The sequence below is a fragment of the Octopus bimaculoides genome, chromosome 2 (genome assembly GCF_001194135.2).
Source record: "Octopus bimaculoides isolate UCB-OBI-ISO-001 chromosome 2, ASM119413v2, whole genome shotgun sequence".
NCBI classification, from domain to species: Eukaryota; Metazoa; Mollusca; class Cephalopoda; order Octopoda; family Octopodidae; genus Octopus; species Octopus bimaculoides.
Window position 1 is genome coordinate 29,011,795 of NC_068982.1, and position 17,251 is coordinate 29,029,045.

A 17,251-nucleotide genomic window follows, 5' to 3' on the forward strand; every position below is an offset into this window, starting at 1 on the left:
ATATATATATATATATATATATACACGATATGCTGCTCCACAAGATTATGCTACATCGTTTCCATTATTCAACTGTATATGCCTCACATGATTCACCAGATTAGTCGACAGCTTGTTTAGCCAAGCTTTTTTTTTTTTGCCATCAGTGTGCTATATTATGAAATAAAATCTATTAAGAACATTTGTGAGCAGCCGTAAACTTCACAAATATATTTCGTAAGCAGAAAGTATAATAAGTTTCCAGTCATTAATGAAAGTAGGACAGGATGTGATTATATTCCTCTTTCACGATCTATTTCTTCTCATAAATATACATATTTAAGTCACTTAATGACTAGAGAAGGAATGCTGTCGATCTTTGAGGAATTTTGGAGTTGTGAAGGAGTTAGAAATATGATCAGGTTCTAAAAGGCTTTTATCCATTCTATCACAGAAAAGGAAAACAAGTAACAAATTCTTTAAGTATTACCATATCTACCATTTACTGTTCAGAAAATCTTAATGAAGCCTGCCATTGTAAGATTGTTAAACATTGTTATTTATTTAGAGTCCACATAGCAAATTAGTCTTCAGGTTCGTTCAAATATAAAACGATAATTTTCGATTCACTTTTACTGAAATCAAAATCTATTCCCTCTATAGCATAACAACAGAACAATCTTTTGTTAGGAAGAACGGTCATCATGAACATTATCGTTGTCGTAATCATCGTCATCATTTGACAGTTGTTTACCATTTGATACAAGATATTTATCATAAAGTAATTATAAATGGTAACTTTAATAATTATGTACGATTAGTATAGTATTTACTTCAATAAATACGTTGCTAAGTTGCTACATCTTTTGATAATGCCATGTCATTTTAAGACTGTGTGAACACACACACACACATACAATGAGTTTTTCTCATTGCTATATGAAACTCAGAGAACTTAGTTTATTCTGGAGCATACTGGACAATTCGGGTGAAATACTAGCTTCCAGATTAAAGAAGCACTAATATAAAGATCATTGCATTCGCTTTACCTGTGTTATACAGGGCTACATTATTCTGTTTCCTTCCGTTTTTCAAGAGAGTAAAGGTAATGGTAAAGGTACACTGTAATTTGAGTGATATTCAGTTACTATTTTTAGCATATCTGTAGACCACATTGAGACTCCTTCAGTGTTTTGTATAAAGATACTTGCAACAGTTTGTTATTAGCAAGAATTTCTTGATAAATTTGAACACCCTTAAATGTTGTAGGGAAAAGTATACTTTGAGTTCAAGCATATTCTTTTCTGAAGAAAATTGAACTAAGAAATTTACCTCTGTACTACAGTGCCCCATGCATTTTTTGAATAGTTATTTCTTCCAATGAGGCAAAAAGTTTTTTAAAAAGTGAAATAGGAATTTGTGCTAGTAATGCATTTCCTACGGACATCAAAGGTGTAATTATAAGATACAGTCCTAAAGCAAAGGTCGCGACGATACTACAAACTCGGCTTACAGAGACTTTAGCATTGCTTACATTGTTCGCCACCTTATTTAACAATTGGAAATATTGTAGACGAGTAATTCAATATGAGATTTGAATCCATAATCTTTCAAAAAATCTTTTAAATATTTTATTCATATTTAAAACTCAACTACTTAGATATGTAGTATAATAGTTTTTTTTATAAATATATAGCCTACATTGAATTGATTTGAATAAGTATGGATAAATGCATTTCTTTTAAATGTGACGAAATGAAAACATTTATTTATTGTATATGTATAGCTTTAAATGTATTTTTCTTGTTTTTGCAATTTATAGGTAATTTAATATATCTTTTTCTTTCTCATTTTTCAATTCTTAGTGTTCTGCAAGTTGCGGTCCAGGACAAATGAAACGAAGTGTGGTATGCACAACTAAATTGTCAGATGGTCGTCATTTACCTATAAAGGAACATATGTGTAGATCGAACAAACCAGAAACTACAAAACCTTGTTATACGAAGGCGTGCAAAGTTGATGCTAAATATATTCCCTTAATTCGCTCAGAAAATCTTACCTTTATTCAATTAAAGCAAGTTCCATCTATAAACGTAAGAGTCGGATCGAACGCTATCATTATTCCAAAGACGCGAGTTACAATAAGATGTCCAGTAAAAAACTTCCCACCACATATAGTTAACTGGAAAAAGAACGACTATATTTTACCATTATATGGTCGTGTACGTAAATCTATGAAAGGAGCTTTGAAAATTCGTTATGCGATAGCAGAAAGAGATGCAGGAATTTACACATGTTTTGCAGGTTCTCTACAAGCCAACTCTTCAATTCAGTTCCAGACGTTGAAGAAAGCTCAAAAAATCGCTTCAGCTTTTAACTCCGCCGATGACGATTTACAGACCAATGTGAAGAAAAATTACAAAATGTCTCCTGGAATCATAGCTGATGCGAGTGGAACTCGGCGCAAAAAAGTTCAGTTTTTGACCAAAAAATGGTCTCCTTGTACCGTTTCATGTGGCTCTGGTACACAGATGAGAGAGGTGGACTGTGCAATAAAAACTGATAGTTATTTAAAGTTGTACCCAGATTCGGAATGTTTGAGAGCTGGTTTACAGAAACCTGGAACGGTTCAAAAATGTGTAGAAATGCATCAATGTCCAACATGGAGAATTGATAAATGGACAAATGTGAGTAAATTTTTAAACACATTTTTCATCTTATTAATTGCTATGTCAATCCTTCTTTTCTTTGTTTCAGTTTTTCTTGTGTGAAATTACAAATATGCATTGTCTCCTGTTCTGATTCACAAACGAATCACAATTACTTTTCAGTATTTTAGTTCATTGTCTAAGTTCATTAAATTCATTTTTGCCATGAAAAACACATGGTACAACAGCAGTTTCATGCCTCAGTAAACCGTAACAGCAAAACAAATCAAACTTCTGGCCCATTGACGTAATTCTCGTTCGCTCGGTCTTTCCATCGTAACTACAGTGGCTTCTGCTTCTCGAAGTTAGTTGGTCTCATGTCAGCTCCACTCAAGCATTCCCAACTTATTCGTTTTGCCTTTTCCGGCCAGTGATATCGTGTCCGGTACCATCCAATTACCTGTGCTAATCTCTAAGCTAATTCAACCACCCCAGAACATTGGCTGTTTGGAATTTCCTCGTTCCTGTTTATTCAACAGCTGTGGGTTTTCAAGAAGAATGTTCACTACACCGATTTCTTCCCATCTGGTTGAGCTTGAAAAGAACATAGTAACAATTTCTTCCTCTTAAACAAAAGAATAAAAGCATCTAGGCAAACTTCAACCCCAACACTGATATTTCGGTTGTAAAGATTTCTACCATGGTGGCAACTCAGAAACATTTGTCTCACATTACACTTATTCGCAATCATTGTATTGCATTTATGAAGACTCGCTACCTCATCCACGCCGTCTTTGAATATCTTTCATTTGTGAAGATTTTAAAGACAAGCTGCTGTGTATATTAAACCATATTCATTAATATATAACTGAAGTCAATAAATATATTGGTAAACAAAAATTCATTAATAACCTTCAATCCAAACAGCTCAGATCGGGTAGGATTTACTTGTGAATTCTAACTGTAAGCAATTCACTTTACCTTGGCTATCAGAATTTAAGTCTTCAATGGGTAATACTCATATGCGTAACATAAAATCTCTCCATGAAAAAAAAATTGCTCTTGGTTTGAATTCGGTTTGCCTTTCAGTCATCAGAACTCGGCGGAATCGGTATCTGAAACATACTAAGATCGATTGAGTAGGGATTAGCCCTACTCGATATAATTGAACCCGCGCATAGCGCTAGGTAGGTAGTAGCTACATATTTTTTAGGCTGGTTTACTTTTTGGCTGTGTATTTTACTTTCTCAGAATTATGATATAAAACGAATCGAGAAACCGATGCAACTATTAGATGTTTGTATTCTACGAAAGCCGTTAAGAAAATATTCTTCAAGAAATATTTCATCTCAGCGTTCACAGATTAGATGATTTAAACTAAAAATGTTCCTGGCCGGATTTACACACACACGCGCACGCGTATATACTCATGTATTAAATTCGATTTTATAGCCATGACATTTATGCTAAATTTAATTTTTACACCATTTCAGTGCACAGCGCAACACTGTATTCGGGATGGAATTTCTATGATAACACGCCAAGTTGACTGTATATTTTCCAATGGCTCTATTACTAAACCATCAGCTTGTCATGGTGAACTGGTTCCAGAACATCGTCGTATTTGTGGAAATAATAAATGCATTTCCTTGTGGCGTACTTCAAAATGGACTGGGGTAAGAAAACTAGAGATTGTGTTTCCTTTTTAATCTTAATTTTGCATATCAGTAACATAAAGCATCTCAATAAGTAATTCACATCCTGGATCCTGGTATTTTGGTCCGGTAACTCAGCATATGTTGAAACAATTTAGTTATGTATTGTTAAATAATATGAAATTGGCATGCCTTTTATAAACGTCAGTTATATATATCTGTTTTGACTGGTATATGTATGTATGTATGTGTGTGACTATGTATGTATGCATGTATCTTGTTGAGATATTGTTTTCTCTTATTTTGACACAAAACTAAATTAGTTTCCTATATACGAATTGACAGAAAAGAAAATACCGTGTCTATAATAGAAAAATTTTTTACATTTCCATGAATTAAATTAATTCGTTATGAAATTAATCTTGACACAGGCGCAATTTTAATGCGAAGTTAGTTCATAATCCATTCTAATGTAGGCACAAGCATTTTGCCCGGCCTGCTAACGATTCAGCCACCTCAAACGCTTAATAAGTGAAATATGATAACATATATGATATATAGTGTACATATAGCATCAGCATGGCCGCAGCTCTGAGCTGAAACTTTGAAATGAAATGAAATGAATGGTACGTATATCGTATGTTTAGTTTATATATATACGGTATATATAGCGTATATATGGTATATGTAATGTCTAAATGTTACATATATATATATATATATATATATATATATATATATATAGGGAGAATTCACAAAAAAAAACAACAGACGAAGACAGGTGGTGTAGAAAACAAACACGTGTATTAGTATAACGCTCGGGAATTGAAAAAGTCTTTAACGTTTCGAGCCTACGCTCTTCCACAGAAAGGAACACAGAAAGAAACAAGGATATATATATATAGTACATATGATAATATTTTTAATAGTAGATATAGTGTGTATATAGTATATATAATAAAACTTATATAGTATGTATGGTGTATATATAGCATGTATATCTATAATGATATTTATAATATTGTGTTTATGATTTTATTTCACATAACTTTAGTGTCGACCATACTGCGGTCCAACCAGATACAAATATAGAATCTTGTCGTGTATATGGAAACACTCAAAGAAACCTGCTGGAATTAACTGCAAGAGGAAGCAGAGGCCTCATGCTCGGGTTGCTTGCGAAAGCAGCTCTTGTATTAATGGTAAGTACAATATATATTCACACTTCAATTCTTTACTTTATACACACGGCCAGTGCTGTAAACCTATTGAGATAACTGTCAGAAAGTGTTTCTATTTGAATTTTAAAAATCAATCAGTATGATTTCAATGTTGATTATATGAATAAATGTCTCATTGTGGATTTGGTGAATATATATGATTAATGTTGAAATTCAAGTATTATATGAGCTCTCTTTTCTTTTAGTTTTAGTTTTAGATATACCTGCTTCCAGCTGTTAACGTAATTGTTTTAGATATTTCAACGAAGTCAAATTTACATTCTACTATTTGGAAACAATATTTTAGAGGTAGAGGTCTGCATCTGATAACATTTACTTTAGGTCAAATAATGTTACGTTGTAGCATAGTCTATGTAGCTTATGTAGTACGTATGTGTGTTTGTAGGTTTCGATGAGCTGGGACGCCGGACAAAATGCTTTGTGGCATTTCTTCCGACTTTACTTTCTGAGTTCAAGTTTCGTCAAGTTCGACTTCGTCTTTCATCTTTTCAGGGTCAATAAAATAAGTACCAGTTGACCACTGGGGATCGATTTAATTGACTAGCCCCTACCCAAACTTTCAGGTCTTGTCCCTACAGTAGAAAGAATCGTACTGACTTACTCTAATTTAATTATCTAATATTTGCAGTTGATAATCCTTTATAGGAATAAATGACATCATCTGTATTTTCGCAAGTAAATTTTTTCTCTTGTATTTTCATGCGGGGCAACGACTTAAATCTTTAAACACTAACATTGAAAAATCACACACGGAATGCAGTTGTAGTCCAGAAAACATATCTTAGATATTTTAAGAAAAAGTTCGAATCAGATTTTGTTCGTTCTTCGATTACGTATATGGAAAGAGCATGAATATAAATGTGACACATTCATTAATACCTGTTACAGCCATAGTGCATTATATTCATACTTCGTTGAAGGATCACAACGAAGGGAACTGCCCAGTATCTTTCATTTAATTATTTTATAAATGATTGCTATGAAGAAATTACTTATCATTGAAACCATAATAAATGATTAAAATATGGGTTGATTGAAACATTTTTCATAGATTATTTTGCTTTCAGCCAATATCTTAAATAGATTTCAAACATGAAGGGCATATTACGATATAACTTTAATTGATATTTCATGACATTTTGCTTCACCTCGAAACTAGCATTCTAAATACTATTGAATGGTTTACTTTTAATAATAATAAGCTTCTAAGCAAAAACAGTATTTTTCAAAGTTCTTCACTATCAAGTCTTATCTTTGTTTTTAGAGCTGCCGAACAAGATAATTCTGAATAACTTTTAACTTGTTCTCAGAATACACCTTTACAAATAGAAATATCTAGGTTAGCGTATCTATATCGATTACTGGCATTCTAAAACGCATTCAAAAGAAAACCATACAATTGATCGATAACAATTTCTTTTACTACAGAGATCGTCGAGATTTATCATTACCTAACTGTTTATAAAATCTTGTCTCCATCACGAAACCACTCTTTCTACGCTTCTGAAGCTTTTTGTCATTCGAGAAGCAAATACTTCTGTAAAATTTATTTAAATGTTATAGGCTGTTCTTCATGGTTAAAACTGCTAAGCTATAGTATACGCAACGCACTGTTATGTAGTACTAATCTTTAGAACGAAAAAAAAAAACCTGTCAATAATTAATGTATGTATATAAAAAATAATATTCAGGATTTTTTTACAGATTGTACCAGAAATACTCGAGCAAATTTTCCCACCTGTCTCATATTAAAATAATTCAATCTTAATGAGTATTGTATATATACACGAACACACAGAGATGCACACATACACACACACACATACACACGCTCACACTCACAGGCACACAGGCAAATACACACACGCATGCACACTAATACATACACATATGACTATATACGCATTTATATATAACACACATAACCCTATGACCTTAATGTCAAACGATTAGACAACAATTCCGTTGAATTGATTACATTCGAGTTAACTATGCTGACTATAATGTCGTCCATTGGAGCACTCTTGTCTTTATTTTCAGCCAATAATACAGGTTTTCGTTCCACTGCTCAGAATGTTTGGAACGACTTCATGGTAGAAACAGAAACCCGATTTTCTTTCTTGACATTTAGCTGTGCTGTCATAGCTAGTGCAGTAAGTCGTCTCTTCCGCTTGCTTGTACTGTTATGTATTGGTCAATTTCCTGTTTCATCTTTTTTTTAAATTTTGTTTCTGTTCCTCAGATATCTTCCCTTTGTCTGTTCTATGTTCTGTTGCAAATATTTGTACATTTCTGTGACTCATGCTTTGCGATGTTCGTTCCGGTTTAATATAACCCACATCCTGGTCCTATGTTATATTCATGTTTGTACAGCTGGTCACATGACGTCTTCGTGGTTACCCTTGGCATAGAGCCAATTGCATTGATGGTCAGTCTAATCATGAAACGTTGTCCGAAAATTAACACTAATACTCACCGCATCTAACTATGTTTCCATGTTGTAATATATGAATATATGAATGTATACATATGTGTGTGTGCGTGCGTGTGTGTGTGTGTGCGTGTGTGTGTGTGTGTGTGTGTGTGTGTGTGTGTGTGTGTGTGTGTGTGTGTATGTGTGTGTGTGTGTGTGTGTGTGTGTGTGTAATATATAAGACACCAATTGTTGTATGCAAATACGAATGTATGCGAATATGAATTTTATGCGAATATGAATGCGTAATCACTGTTGTAAAACTTGTTTCTAAATATATAAACGTTCGGCAAGCTAAAATTAGTAATTTCATTATTAAGATGTATGTTTTCTTAAGCTATCTCATTCGATCAAATCATTAGATAGAGAACTTCAGAAATTATATGGTCAATTGCAGATAATAATGATAATAATAGCAGAAAAACAAAATCTAGTCAGGTCTAAAAAAGTAGACACCAAATTGCTATGAGTACACACCAACGAAGCTAGTCTAGGAAACGTTATTATTTTAATTATATTCATTATTTCATGAAAATTACTTCATTCGAAACTAGTCGTCGCAAAAGTTTTAGCAACATAAAAATTCATATACATTTATGTGTACATAGAATATATATTTATATACGTATAATAACGTTTGCATCATCCTTATATATATATATGATTAATTTTAAATTTAATATTCATTGATGAACATTGATTGTAAAGAATAATTGGCGAATGGTAATTATTAAAAATTTATCGAACTTATTGCACTTCCGAATTTTTCGAAAAATTAGAGCTAAAACTAAAACTCAAATTTAGAACATATTAAATTGACATTCAATAAATTTAGCAAACGTCTCCTATTGTAGGAAATATAATTATATAAAATATGAGAGGTAAATTACATTATTGATAACAACAAAAGTTTATTAAATTATAAAAATGTATATGTGTATAAGCAAGCGTCCATAGTTAGGTATAAATAACGCTATGCTCAATTCACGTCTGAAATCCAAATTTCATTATAACACGAGATTTTACAAAACAATAACCTTTCTTCCTATTTACCTCTAAAAACCTCCATTTCAAACATTAGTGATAGCTATGAACAAATAGCTTTAAACAGAGATGTCCTTTCTTTATAGCATCTTAAGACGGAAGCTAGATATATTTACTAGTAAATTTCTTACCAATTGATGCAAATGGCTAATTACTTTAAGATTTGCTTGCGTTATTCTGAGTTTTATGAGATTCAGAACAGCCTCATAATATAATCAACAATGAAGACTCACTATGTCTGGGTTTAAGTTACCTTGATATATACTATCTATATCAGAGAATGTTTAATGGAAGTTCTCGTTGTGATCGTTAATTATTGAACCAGAATTTCATGGGATGGCAATGTATAAAGAAAAATTGTATTTTGAGAGAAATCCAGCAGCACAAATCTTACATATACAATCATTTTCTATTAAATAAAACAAAAGATAGAAAACTTCAAATGACGATGAAGAACTTATAGAACTGCTCAAGCATGGAACCATGAAACTTTTTTGTCAATTTTAAATCCCTGCCAAGTTTGTTAAAAGTTTGGGGAGCAACTGATAACTAGAACTATTGATTGTTAGATTCGACATTACAATCACTTCTAGATTTTTGAAAAGAATCCTCGTGTAAGGCAATTAACGATAAAATATGTAGTGTGTCTGTTTTATCAAGTAGCGCATATTTCAATTGTGTTAAACAATTCTGGGAATATGACTTTAGTTTTATTTTTCTATCAAAAATTTGCTATTTTTGCTTCACAGGTATAGGAAACGTGCTATGGAGCCTTAGACTCACACCATATCGTGGGAACAGTAAATGGCTGGCTTTCAGTTTGATTTCATTGAAACTGTTAACATTTTGCTCCTGTGTGTACAAAACATTAGGTGTCTAACACTTTTCTTAATCTCCTATAGAATAGCCAAACTAGTATATGTAGATGTATTTAATTTTCAATACTGTATTTATGTTTCTCTATTGTTAAAAAAGTTGTACATTCCCTCATACATAATAAAAGCTATCAGAGAGGTTTTGCACGAGGATATTTACTCGTTGACGCCATACTAAACCAATACAATTCATAAAAGGTATCGTGAGTGCAAATAAGATGCACTACATTCCTTGTACAAACAGAGCATACAGCCCCCTTAACCCAATTCAAATATATTAATGAGTAGTACAGCGGGAGGAGCAACTCGACGTCTGATTGGCCAGGCAGTAGACCATACAGCTACACTATTCTCCAATCGTGACCTCCTTTATTTGACAAAAGAAGAATGCTACGGTGCAATTTTTATAGCTGAATTATTTTGGATCTATTTTATAAGGAGTTTACGGCCAAATGCTCAAAGATACAGGATAAGTTTTGACAAACTCTAGGCGTAACAGAAACTTTTAGGCAGCGTAATTGAAATCAATGTACTGAAATTACAAAGAAACACCTTCAAACATCCCAACATGAAACATATTCATTGCATAGGGTAAAAGAAAATAGATGTTTTCCAGAAATGCTTTTGAATACAGCAATACAGTATTATAATGTAGGTGTACGATATACAGATGTACACACAACAGCTTTAGAGTTTGCCTCTAATAAAATATGTATCTAATAAACATGTGTATTATACCGAACGCTACAGATTGTAAAACAAAAATATTGTGTGATGGACATTACTATGATCTAAGAGCAATTAGATAACAAGAACCAATTCAAATTTAATTTCAAAATATAACATCAAAAATAAAGAGCAACCAATATGTTTAAGTCAACCTGAGCACTACTTAACTTCATATGAATGCAATCACATGCGTATATATATATATATATATATATATATAAACAGACAGACAGATAGATAGATAGATAGATAGATAGATAGATAGATAGATAGATAGATAGATAGATAGATAGATAGATAGATAGATAGATATGTTTCTTTATTAGTCACACAGGGCTGAACACAGAGGGGACAAAATACAAAGTAGAGCTTTTCTTTTTGGGAAGGAAGGAAAAAAAAGGGCAGGTAGACTTTCGATCAAAAGGGATCAGGGAAATAATAAAAAGAAAAAAAAAGGAAGCTGATCAATAGGGATCGTGTATCACAGAAATGTCATAATGTAAAAGAGGAAACAGATTAGGTTTACCCGGAGATACTTAGATAGATAGATAGATAGATAGTAAATTTTCTTAATTCAAGTATTACCGATACCACATACTTAATATGTGTGAAGTGTTTAAATGCCATGAAGTACTTTATCGTCCGGGGAAAATCGCCTTTAAAGACGTATCGTGTTAAAACAAACAATATACCTCGAAGATGGATGAAACTAAATAGATTTAGAAGCAAACACGAGAGCAGCAAATACATATTTCGCTGTAGTTGTAGCTTATCAATATTGCACACTTGAATCACTGCCACGACGAAATCGAAATCTCTAGTCTGAATTATATACAAATACAGTTAAATTTATTTGCTGATTTGCAATGGTGCTTCACAAGTAGAATAAATACAGATTATGCAATAGAAGGCGTTTTTATAGTATAAACATTACCGATATCACATACTTAACCAGGTACTTGTGATGCTTAAACATCAGGAGCTGCGTGCGTGTATGCATGTATAAGATTTCTTTATATCATATATTGTTATATTTTGGCGATTTGATCTCATATATATTTTGCTTAAATTCCAAGTATAACACATCAAATTATACTGGATAAGATCAAGAATTGCTAAAATTTCGGCATACATGCAAGCGAACGGAGCTACTCGATGGAAAATTTGGGATGCATCTAGGTTTAAACTAATTTTTTCATTCCAGACTATGTCGTTTTATCAAATCAATCACCTTTATATAGGGTCGTATATTTTTACAAACAAATATATGTGCATGTGTATACATGTGTATACTGTCATATGTTAGTATGTCTGAGAGGATCAGAGATTGTGTGAATGATTATTGTTTTCCGTTTATGTTAAAGCCACTTCATTATGTTTACCGTTTATTATAAATATTTATGTTAATTTTAATTTTCTTTCCAAGCTTTTGCTGTCTGTATTTGTTACGCTAAATGTTACATGTCACATATCGGGTTCAAGATCTCAAAACGTATTTCTCTCATCTTGTGGCGTCAATTATTGTTCGGCTATAATTATTCATATAAATGCGTTTGTTTACCGAAAGGAAAAAATATCATGCATATCAATGGGATGTAGTTAAGTTACCTTTGAGGTAGGAAAAGAAAGAATACATATTCTGCATGCTACTTGAAAGTGATTTTTGAAAAGTGAAAAGAATAGGAATCACCACTTAAAAAAATTGGCAAGATTCGATAATAAAAACAAAATATAGTAATTTAGTACTGAATTATGTTGTAAGATGTATTACAGTAACAGAAACTCTTTATTTAGTTTGATCATACTCGACTGGTTTCCCGGTCAAGCATATCCTTTTATGAATTCAGTACTCTATGTTAAAGATACGTTCATTAGCCATTCAACACCTTCGCTTCTTATGTAAAACCAAGTGAATAAGGTTACTGTGAGTTAGGTGAAGTGACGTTTGACACAGATTCGATGAGAGAACATAAACAGCCGACTCCTAAACTGTTAAACGACATCCTCTTAACTCACCTAGTAGAAAAGTTTTAGTAAAATGTCAAAATATTATTTTCAAATAGAATATTGACATTTTATGCAATAGATTTGTTACAGTATAACTATTTCATTATCGAGATAATTTTAAAATATCTCACAGCAAAACCTACTCGTGCACAAACGAAGAGAATATTGCTTGTCAACACAGAGAAGATGTTAAATTGTCATGAGGAGGTATGCCTCTGCAATCATAAATCTTTCGAAACGAGCATCAGAAAAATACAGCTTTCAGACTCTTTTATCTCCACTCGGCCTGCACATCTTGACTCTGTGCTCTTTTGCCGAGATTATCTCCTCCAACTTTGTCAATTTTAACCGCCATTAATCAATCAAAATATGGTAAGCAGAAATATAATCTCTGTTTCTTCGATAAGAGTCAAATACTGGAGACGATTATATGGACTGCATTTTTCTCCCAAAATGTTTTGGAATTGTGCCCACGTAAGAAATGATTATTATAAGAACGATTGATATCAGTCCATAATTAGATCCATTTTCGTTCTGATTGCAAATCACAATTGGATCAAATGTAACTTTTAGCCTACTGAAGTGGATAAAACCAGTGCCTGTAATATACTGAGGTTCATTTGGGTTGCTTAGATCCTCTTTCATAAATGTCTGTCATTTCACCACTGTAATAAGTTATGCTATTGTATAGTAAAACATTGTAATGCTGGGAAACTAATATCAGGCATTAGCAAAATGTAAAATATTTAATTCAAATAACAGAATATGTTGTTTTGTAACTTGAGAAAAGAGAGAAATCTACCACCTCGGACCCATGTTCTTGGGAGAAAGAAAGAGTGAAAAGAGAAAGAGTGGTTTAAACACTAAACTAACACTGCGAAGAAAATAATTTCTTACACAGGCATGCGAGAATGCTCGATTTAAAATCGATATTAGTGTTTGGTCGGTTCTATGTTTTACCAACTCAAGAGACCTAAACATATCACGCTGCCATTTTAATTACTCAAACCATCCACCATTCTTATAAGAATATAATAATCGGTTCTATGTCAAGCATGAAGCAATAAATTCGATGGCAGAAACAAAGCTAATTGTACCAAGCCCAGTACCTGGTGGGTACTCATTTAAATTTACTTTGGAAGTACGAAAGCAAAAATCGGGAAACTGATGATATTACTCAGAATGTAACAGTTGTCATTTTACGTGATAAACAGCAGTCATTGGCATAATGAATGGATTGGCATAATGAATGGATTGGCATAATGAATGGATTGGCAGAGCATCGAAGGAATTACCTTGTAGTAATATAGTTACGACCATTTTCGTTCTGAGTTCAAACCCCGCGCAAATTACATTTGCTTTTCATCCCCATGAACTTGATAAAATAAAGCATTGGGGGCGATATAATCAATTAATACCCTCCTCCGAATTTCGGACCGTGCTTGTGTGTTAGAAGTGATATATATAAGGAAAATCTTTGATACTGAAATGCCTTTTCCTTCGCCTGCGATCAGAGAAAGCAACAGTAAGAAGAAGAAAATTTGGTTTTCTACTTCTTTGTGTGAATCAAGTAAAGCAAAGTAGCGAGGGAAGAGAGAGAGAGAAAATATTCTTCGAATGTGAGTAAAGGGGCAAATAAACTGTGTGAAATTACTGAGTATTCAGTAGTATATCATACATACAAATATGATTCAAATATATTAAATTCTGATTTTATAGATAATCATCAAGAGAAGAATAATCTGTGTATATGTGTTTTATTTCTGATGAATATAAATATCGAATGTGTTTATGTGTGGGTGGGAGAGGAAGAGAGAGAGAGAGAGAGAGAGAGAGAGAGAGAGAGAGAGAGAGAGAGAAGTAAACGTAGAGACCATTTCTTTTATTCTCTTGTTTATCTCACACCGATATTATATTTGTTGGTGTGAAAGCGGTTGTGACTTAAGTTTTCTCTCAGTTACTTTCTGTTGCATTCTTCTTACACACACACACACACGCACACACACACATACACACACATATATATATGGGGTGGGGTGTATACACACACACTTATTTTATGTAGTAATGTTAGTGGATGTTCGTATATTTTGAATGTATAGTGTTTGGTTCGAGTGATTTAATTATAGCTAACACCCATTTGTGGGATTTCTATGATTCATTGGATTCCCTATGACATTTTCTTGTTTCCTTGCTAAAGAAAACCTGAACTATCACGGTCTTACTGTTTCCAATAATTGCAATGACATTTTCTTGTCTTATGCGAAAGAAAGCCTTGGTTTTCATTGCTCTTAGTAACTCTATTGACTCACTTTTTATCAGATTGAAAGACTAGTCGTGTTTATGAGAGCTGTGGTATTTTGCCAAGCAAATCACGCAAAAACGCAAGATTGTCGAAAACTTTACTCGGAGTAAAAGTTTTAGCGAAATGAAGCAACTGTGACATGCTGTTGTTTTTACATAGAGTATACCATTTAATAGTAACATCCGTGCTTCTAATTAGTATGTTGTTATAAGCACTAGTTTTGGCTATATTATTGGTGTTACCATTTCCAATAACTGTAAAAAAGGCGAATAACAATTGCACTATCAGACGCCAGTAACAGTTTAATAATAAAAAACCCTTTTTGGACAATGCGACGAATAGGTAACATAATATAGAAAAGCGATAAAAAAAATAGATGAGTCGTGAATGGTAAGCTGCTATCGAAGAAAAATAGAAAAGTTTCATTAAATGAAAAAAAAAATGAGACCCAGAATATGTGTCTAGCTTTGAAAATGAACTTGGAATACGAATTAAACAGAAGAAAATTACACTTCCTGCTGAATAGTATAAGACACATAATCTATATACAGTAAATAACATAGGAACTGAAATATGCATGAAAAAAACGTTTCTAGATAATGTTAATTTTACTCAACGAACTAGCACATATTTTCTAATGGGGTGAATCGAGTTAAACAGTAGTAATTACTTTGTTAGTTGCAATTGACTACTTTGAATATAAATACAGGGTGGTATTGTGTCTCTGCTAATCGGGTGGAACTTATGTGGCCTCTTCACTTTCATGAAGCATTCTGAAAACACACTCGCGTACACACACCCACACACACATATGCATACTGTTCGGAAGAATCTTAAGAATTATGTATTGATCATACATATTAGATCTTGTATTCCTTTTTACATATAATAATAATGTACGGCAATAAGAGATGGCCTCTTTAAGTAGTTCAATAGCGTTGGATTAGACTTACTGGCTCACAAAAAAGGAAGTCAACGTTTTATATCGCCTCATGAAGATAAAAGCTCTTTTGTCATTTTGTGATGAATTTTATGAAACTTGAGCTGCAAAGCTATAGGCATAGATATAACGACCATACATCATAGGCGCAGGCGTGGCTGTGTGGTGAGAAGCTTGCTTCCCAACCACGTGGTTTCGGATTGAGTTCCACTGCAGGGCACATTTGGCAAGTGTCTTCTAGAGCCTCGGGCCGATCAGAGCCTTGCGAGAGGATTTGGTAGACGGAAACTGAAAGAAGCCTTTCATATATATATATCTATATATATATATATATATATTTATATATACATCAGTGAGTGTCTGTGTTTGTCTCCCGTCATCGCTTGACAACCGATTCTGGTGTTGTATTATGTACCCGTAAACTAGCAGTTCGCCAAAAGAGACTGATAGGATAATTACTAGGGTTACAAAGAATAAATTCTTGAGATCGATTTCTTCGATTAAAACCCTTTAAGACGGTATTCCAGCATGACCGCAGTCAAATGACTGGAACAAGTAGCAGAATAAAGTTAATCAAAGTCCAGTATTTGGGTTTGTGGTCAGCAAACTTCTATTTATTCGAAAAAAATGCTTAGCGAAAGTATATTTTTATGCAGTAAATCAAAACATTGCTTTTCGAATAATTTTACAGGTGATGAGAGAATATTATCTAAACATGCCATTAGAATGTCTCTCGAATTGTTACGAAGTTTGCCAGAAATTGTGCACAAAAGACCTTCAGAATGAAAAATAATTGTCGACAAAATAATTTCGATTTTATTTAAACTGTCAACTTTCTGATTCATCATAATTATCTTTTCTCCTTGGTGGCCATCATTCCATCATTGATATCTGAGGATATAAAAGGAAAATTTCCTGGAATACTGTATGCAGTGGTTTAATGGTGTAGGCATTGTTCAGCACTCATGGTTTGAATCATTCTCTGCAAAGAATATTACTGTTGTTGTTTTAGTCAGTTAAAATACAGTGTTGAATATTGAAGTATGGCTGTATTGTCGAACCTTTTTCGACAATGTGGTGTACTGTATGAAGAATAGAATTGTGTGTGTGTGTGTAGTGTGTGTGTGTGTAGTGTGTGTGTGTGTGTAGTGTGTGTGTGTGTGTGTGTGTAGTGTGTGTGTGTGTGTGTGTGTGTGTGCGTGCGAGAGAGAGAGAAAGAGAGCGAAAGTGAGAGTAAATGCATTGCTTACATCTAAAGATGAGGAAAAGAATGAAAGAATAGGTGTGTATATAATATGAATTCATAATAAATCGCATATATTATCTTAGGTTATTGTACGCGCATCCATATATAT

The 17,251-nt window shown here is 33.1% G+C and overlaps 1 protein-coding gene across 2 annotated transcripts in view; it reads left to right on the forward strand.

Moving 5' to 3' along the window:
• LOC106879676 (protein madd-4) overlaps positions 1-17,251 on the forward strand; it is a 250,318-nt gene that overhangs the window by 220,421 nt on the left and 12,646 nt on the right. For both annotated transcript variants that reach the window (XM_014929350.2, XM_014929351.2), the window contains 3 exons: positions 1,845-2,666; positions 4,121-4,303; positions 5,337-5,484. In XM_014929350.2, coding sequence (XP_014784836.1) covers positions 1,845-2,666; positions 4,121-4,303; positions 5,337-5,484 — 1,153 coding nt within the window. The remainder of the gene's footprint in view (positions 1-1,844; positions 2,667-4,120; positions 4,304-5,336; positions 5,485-17,251) is intronic.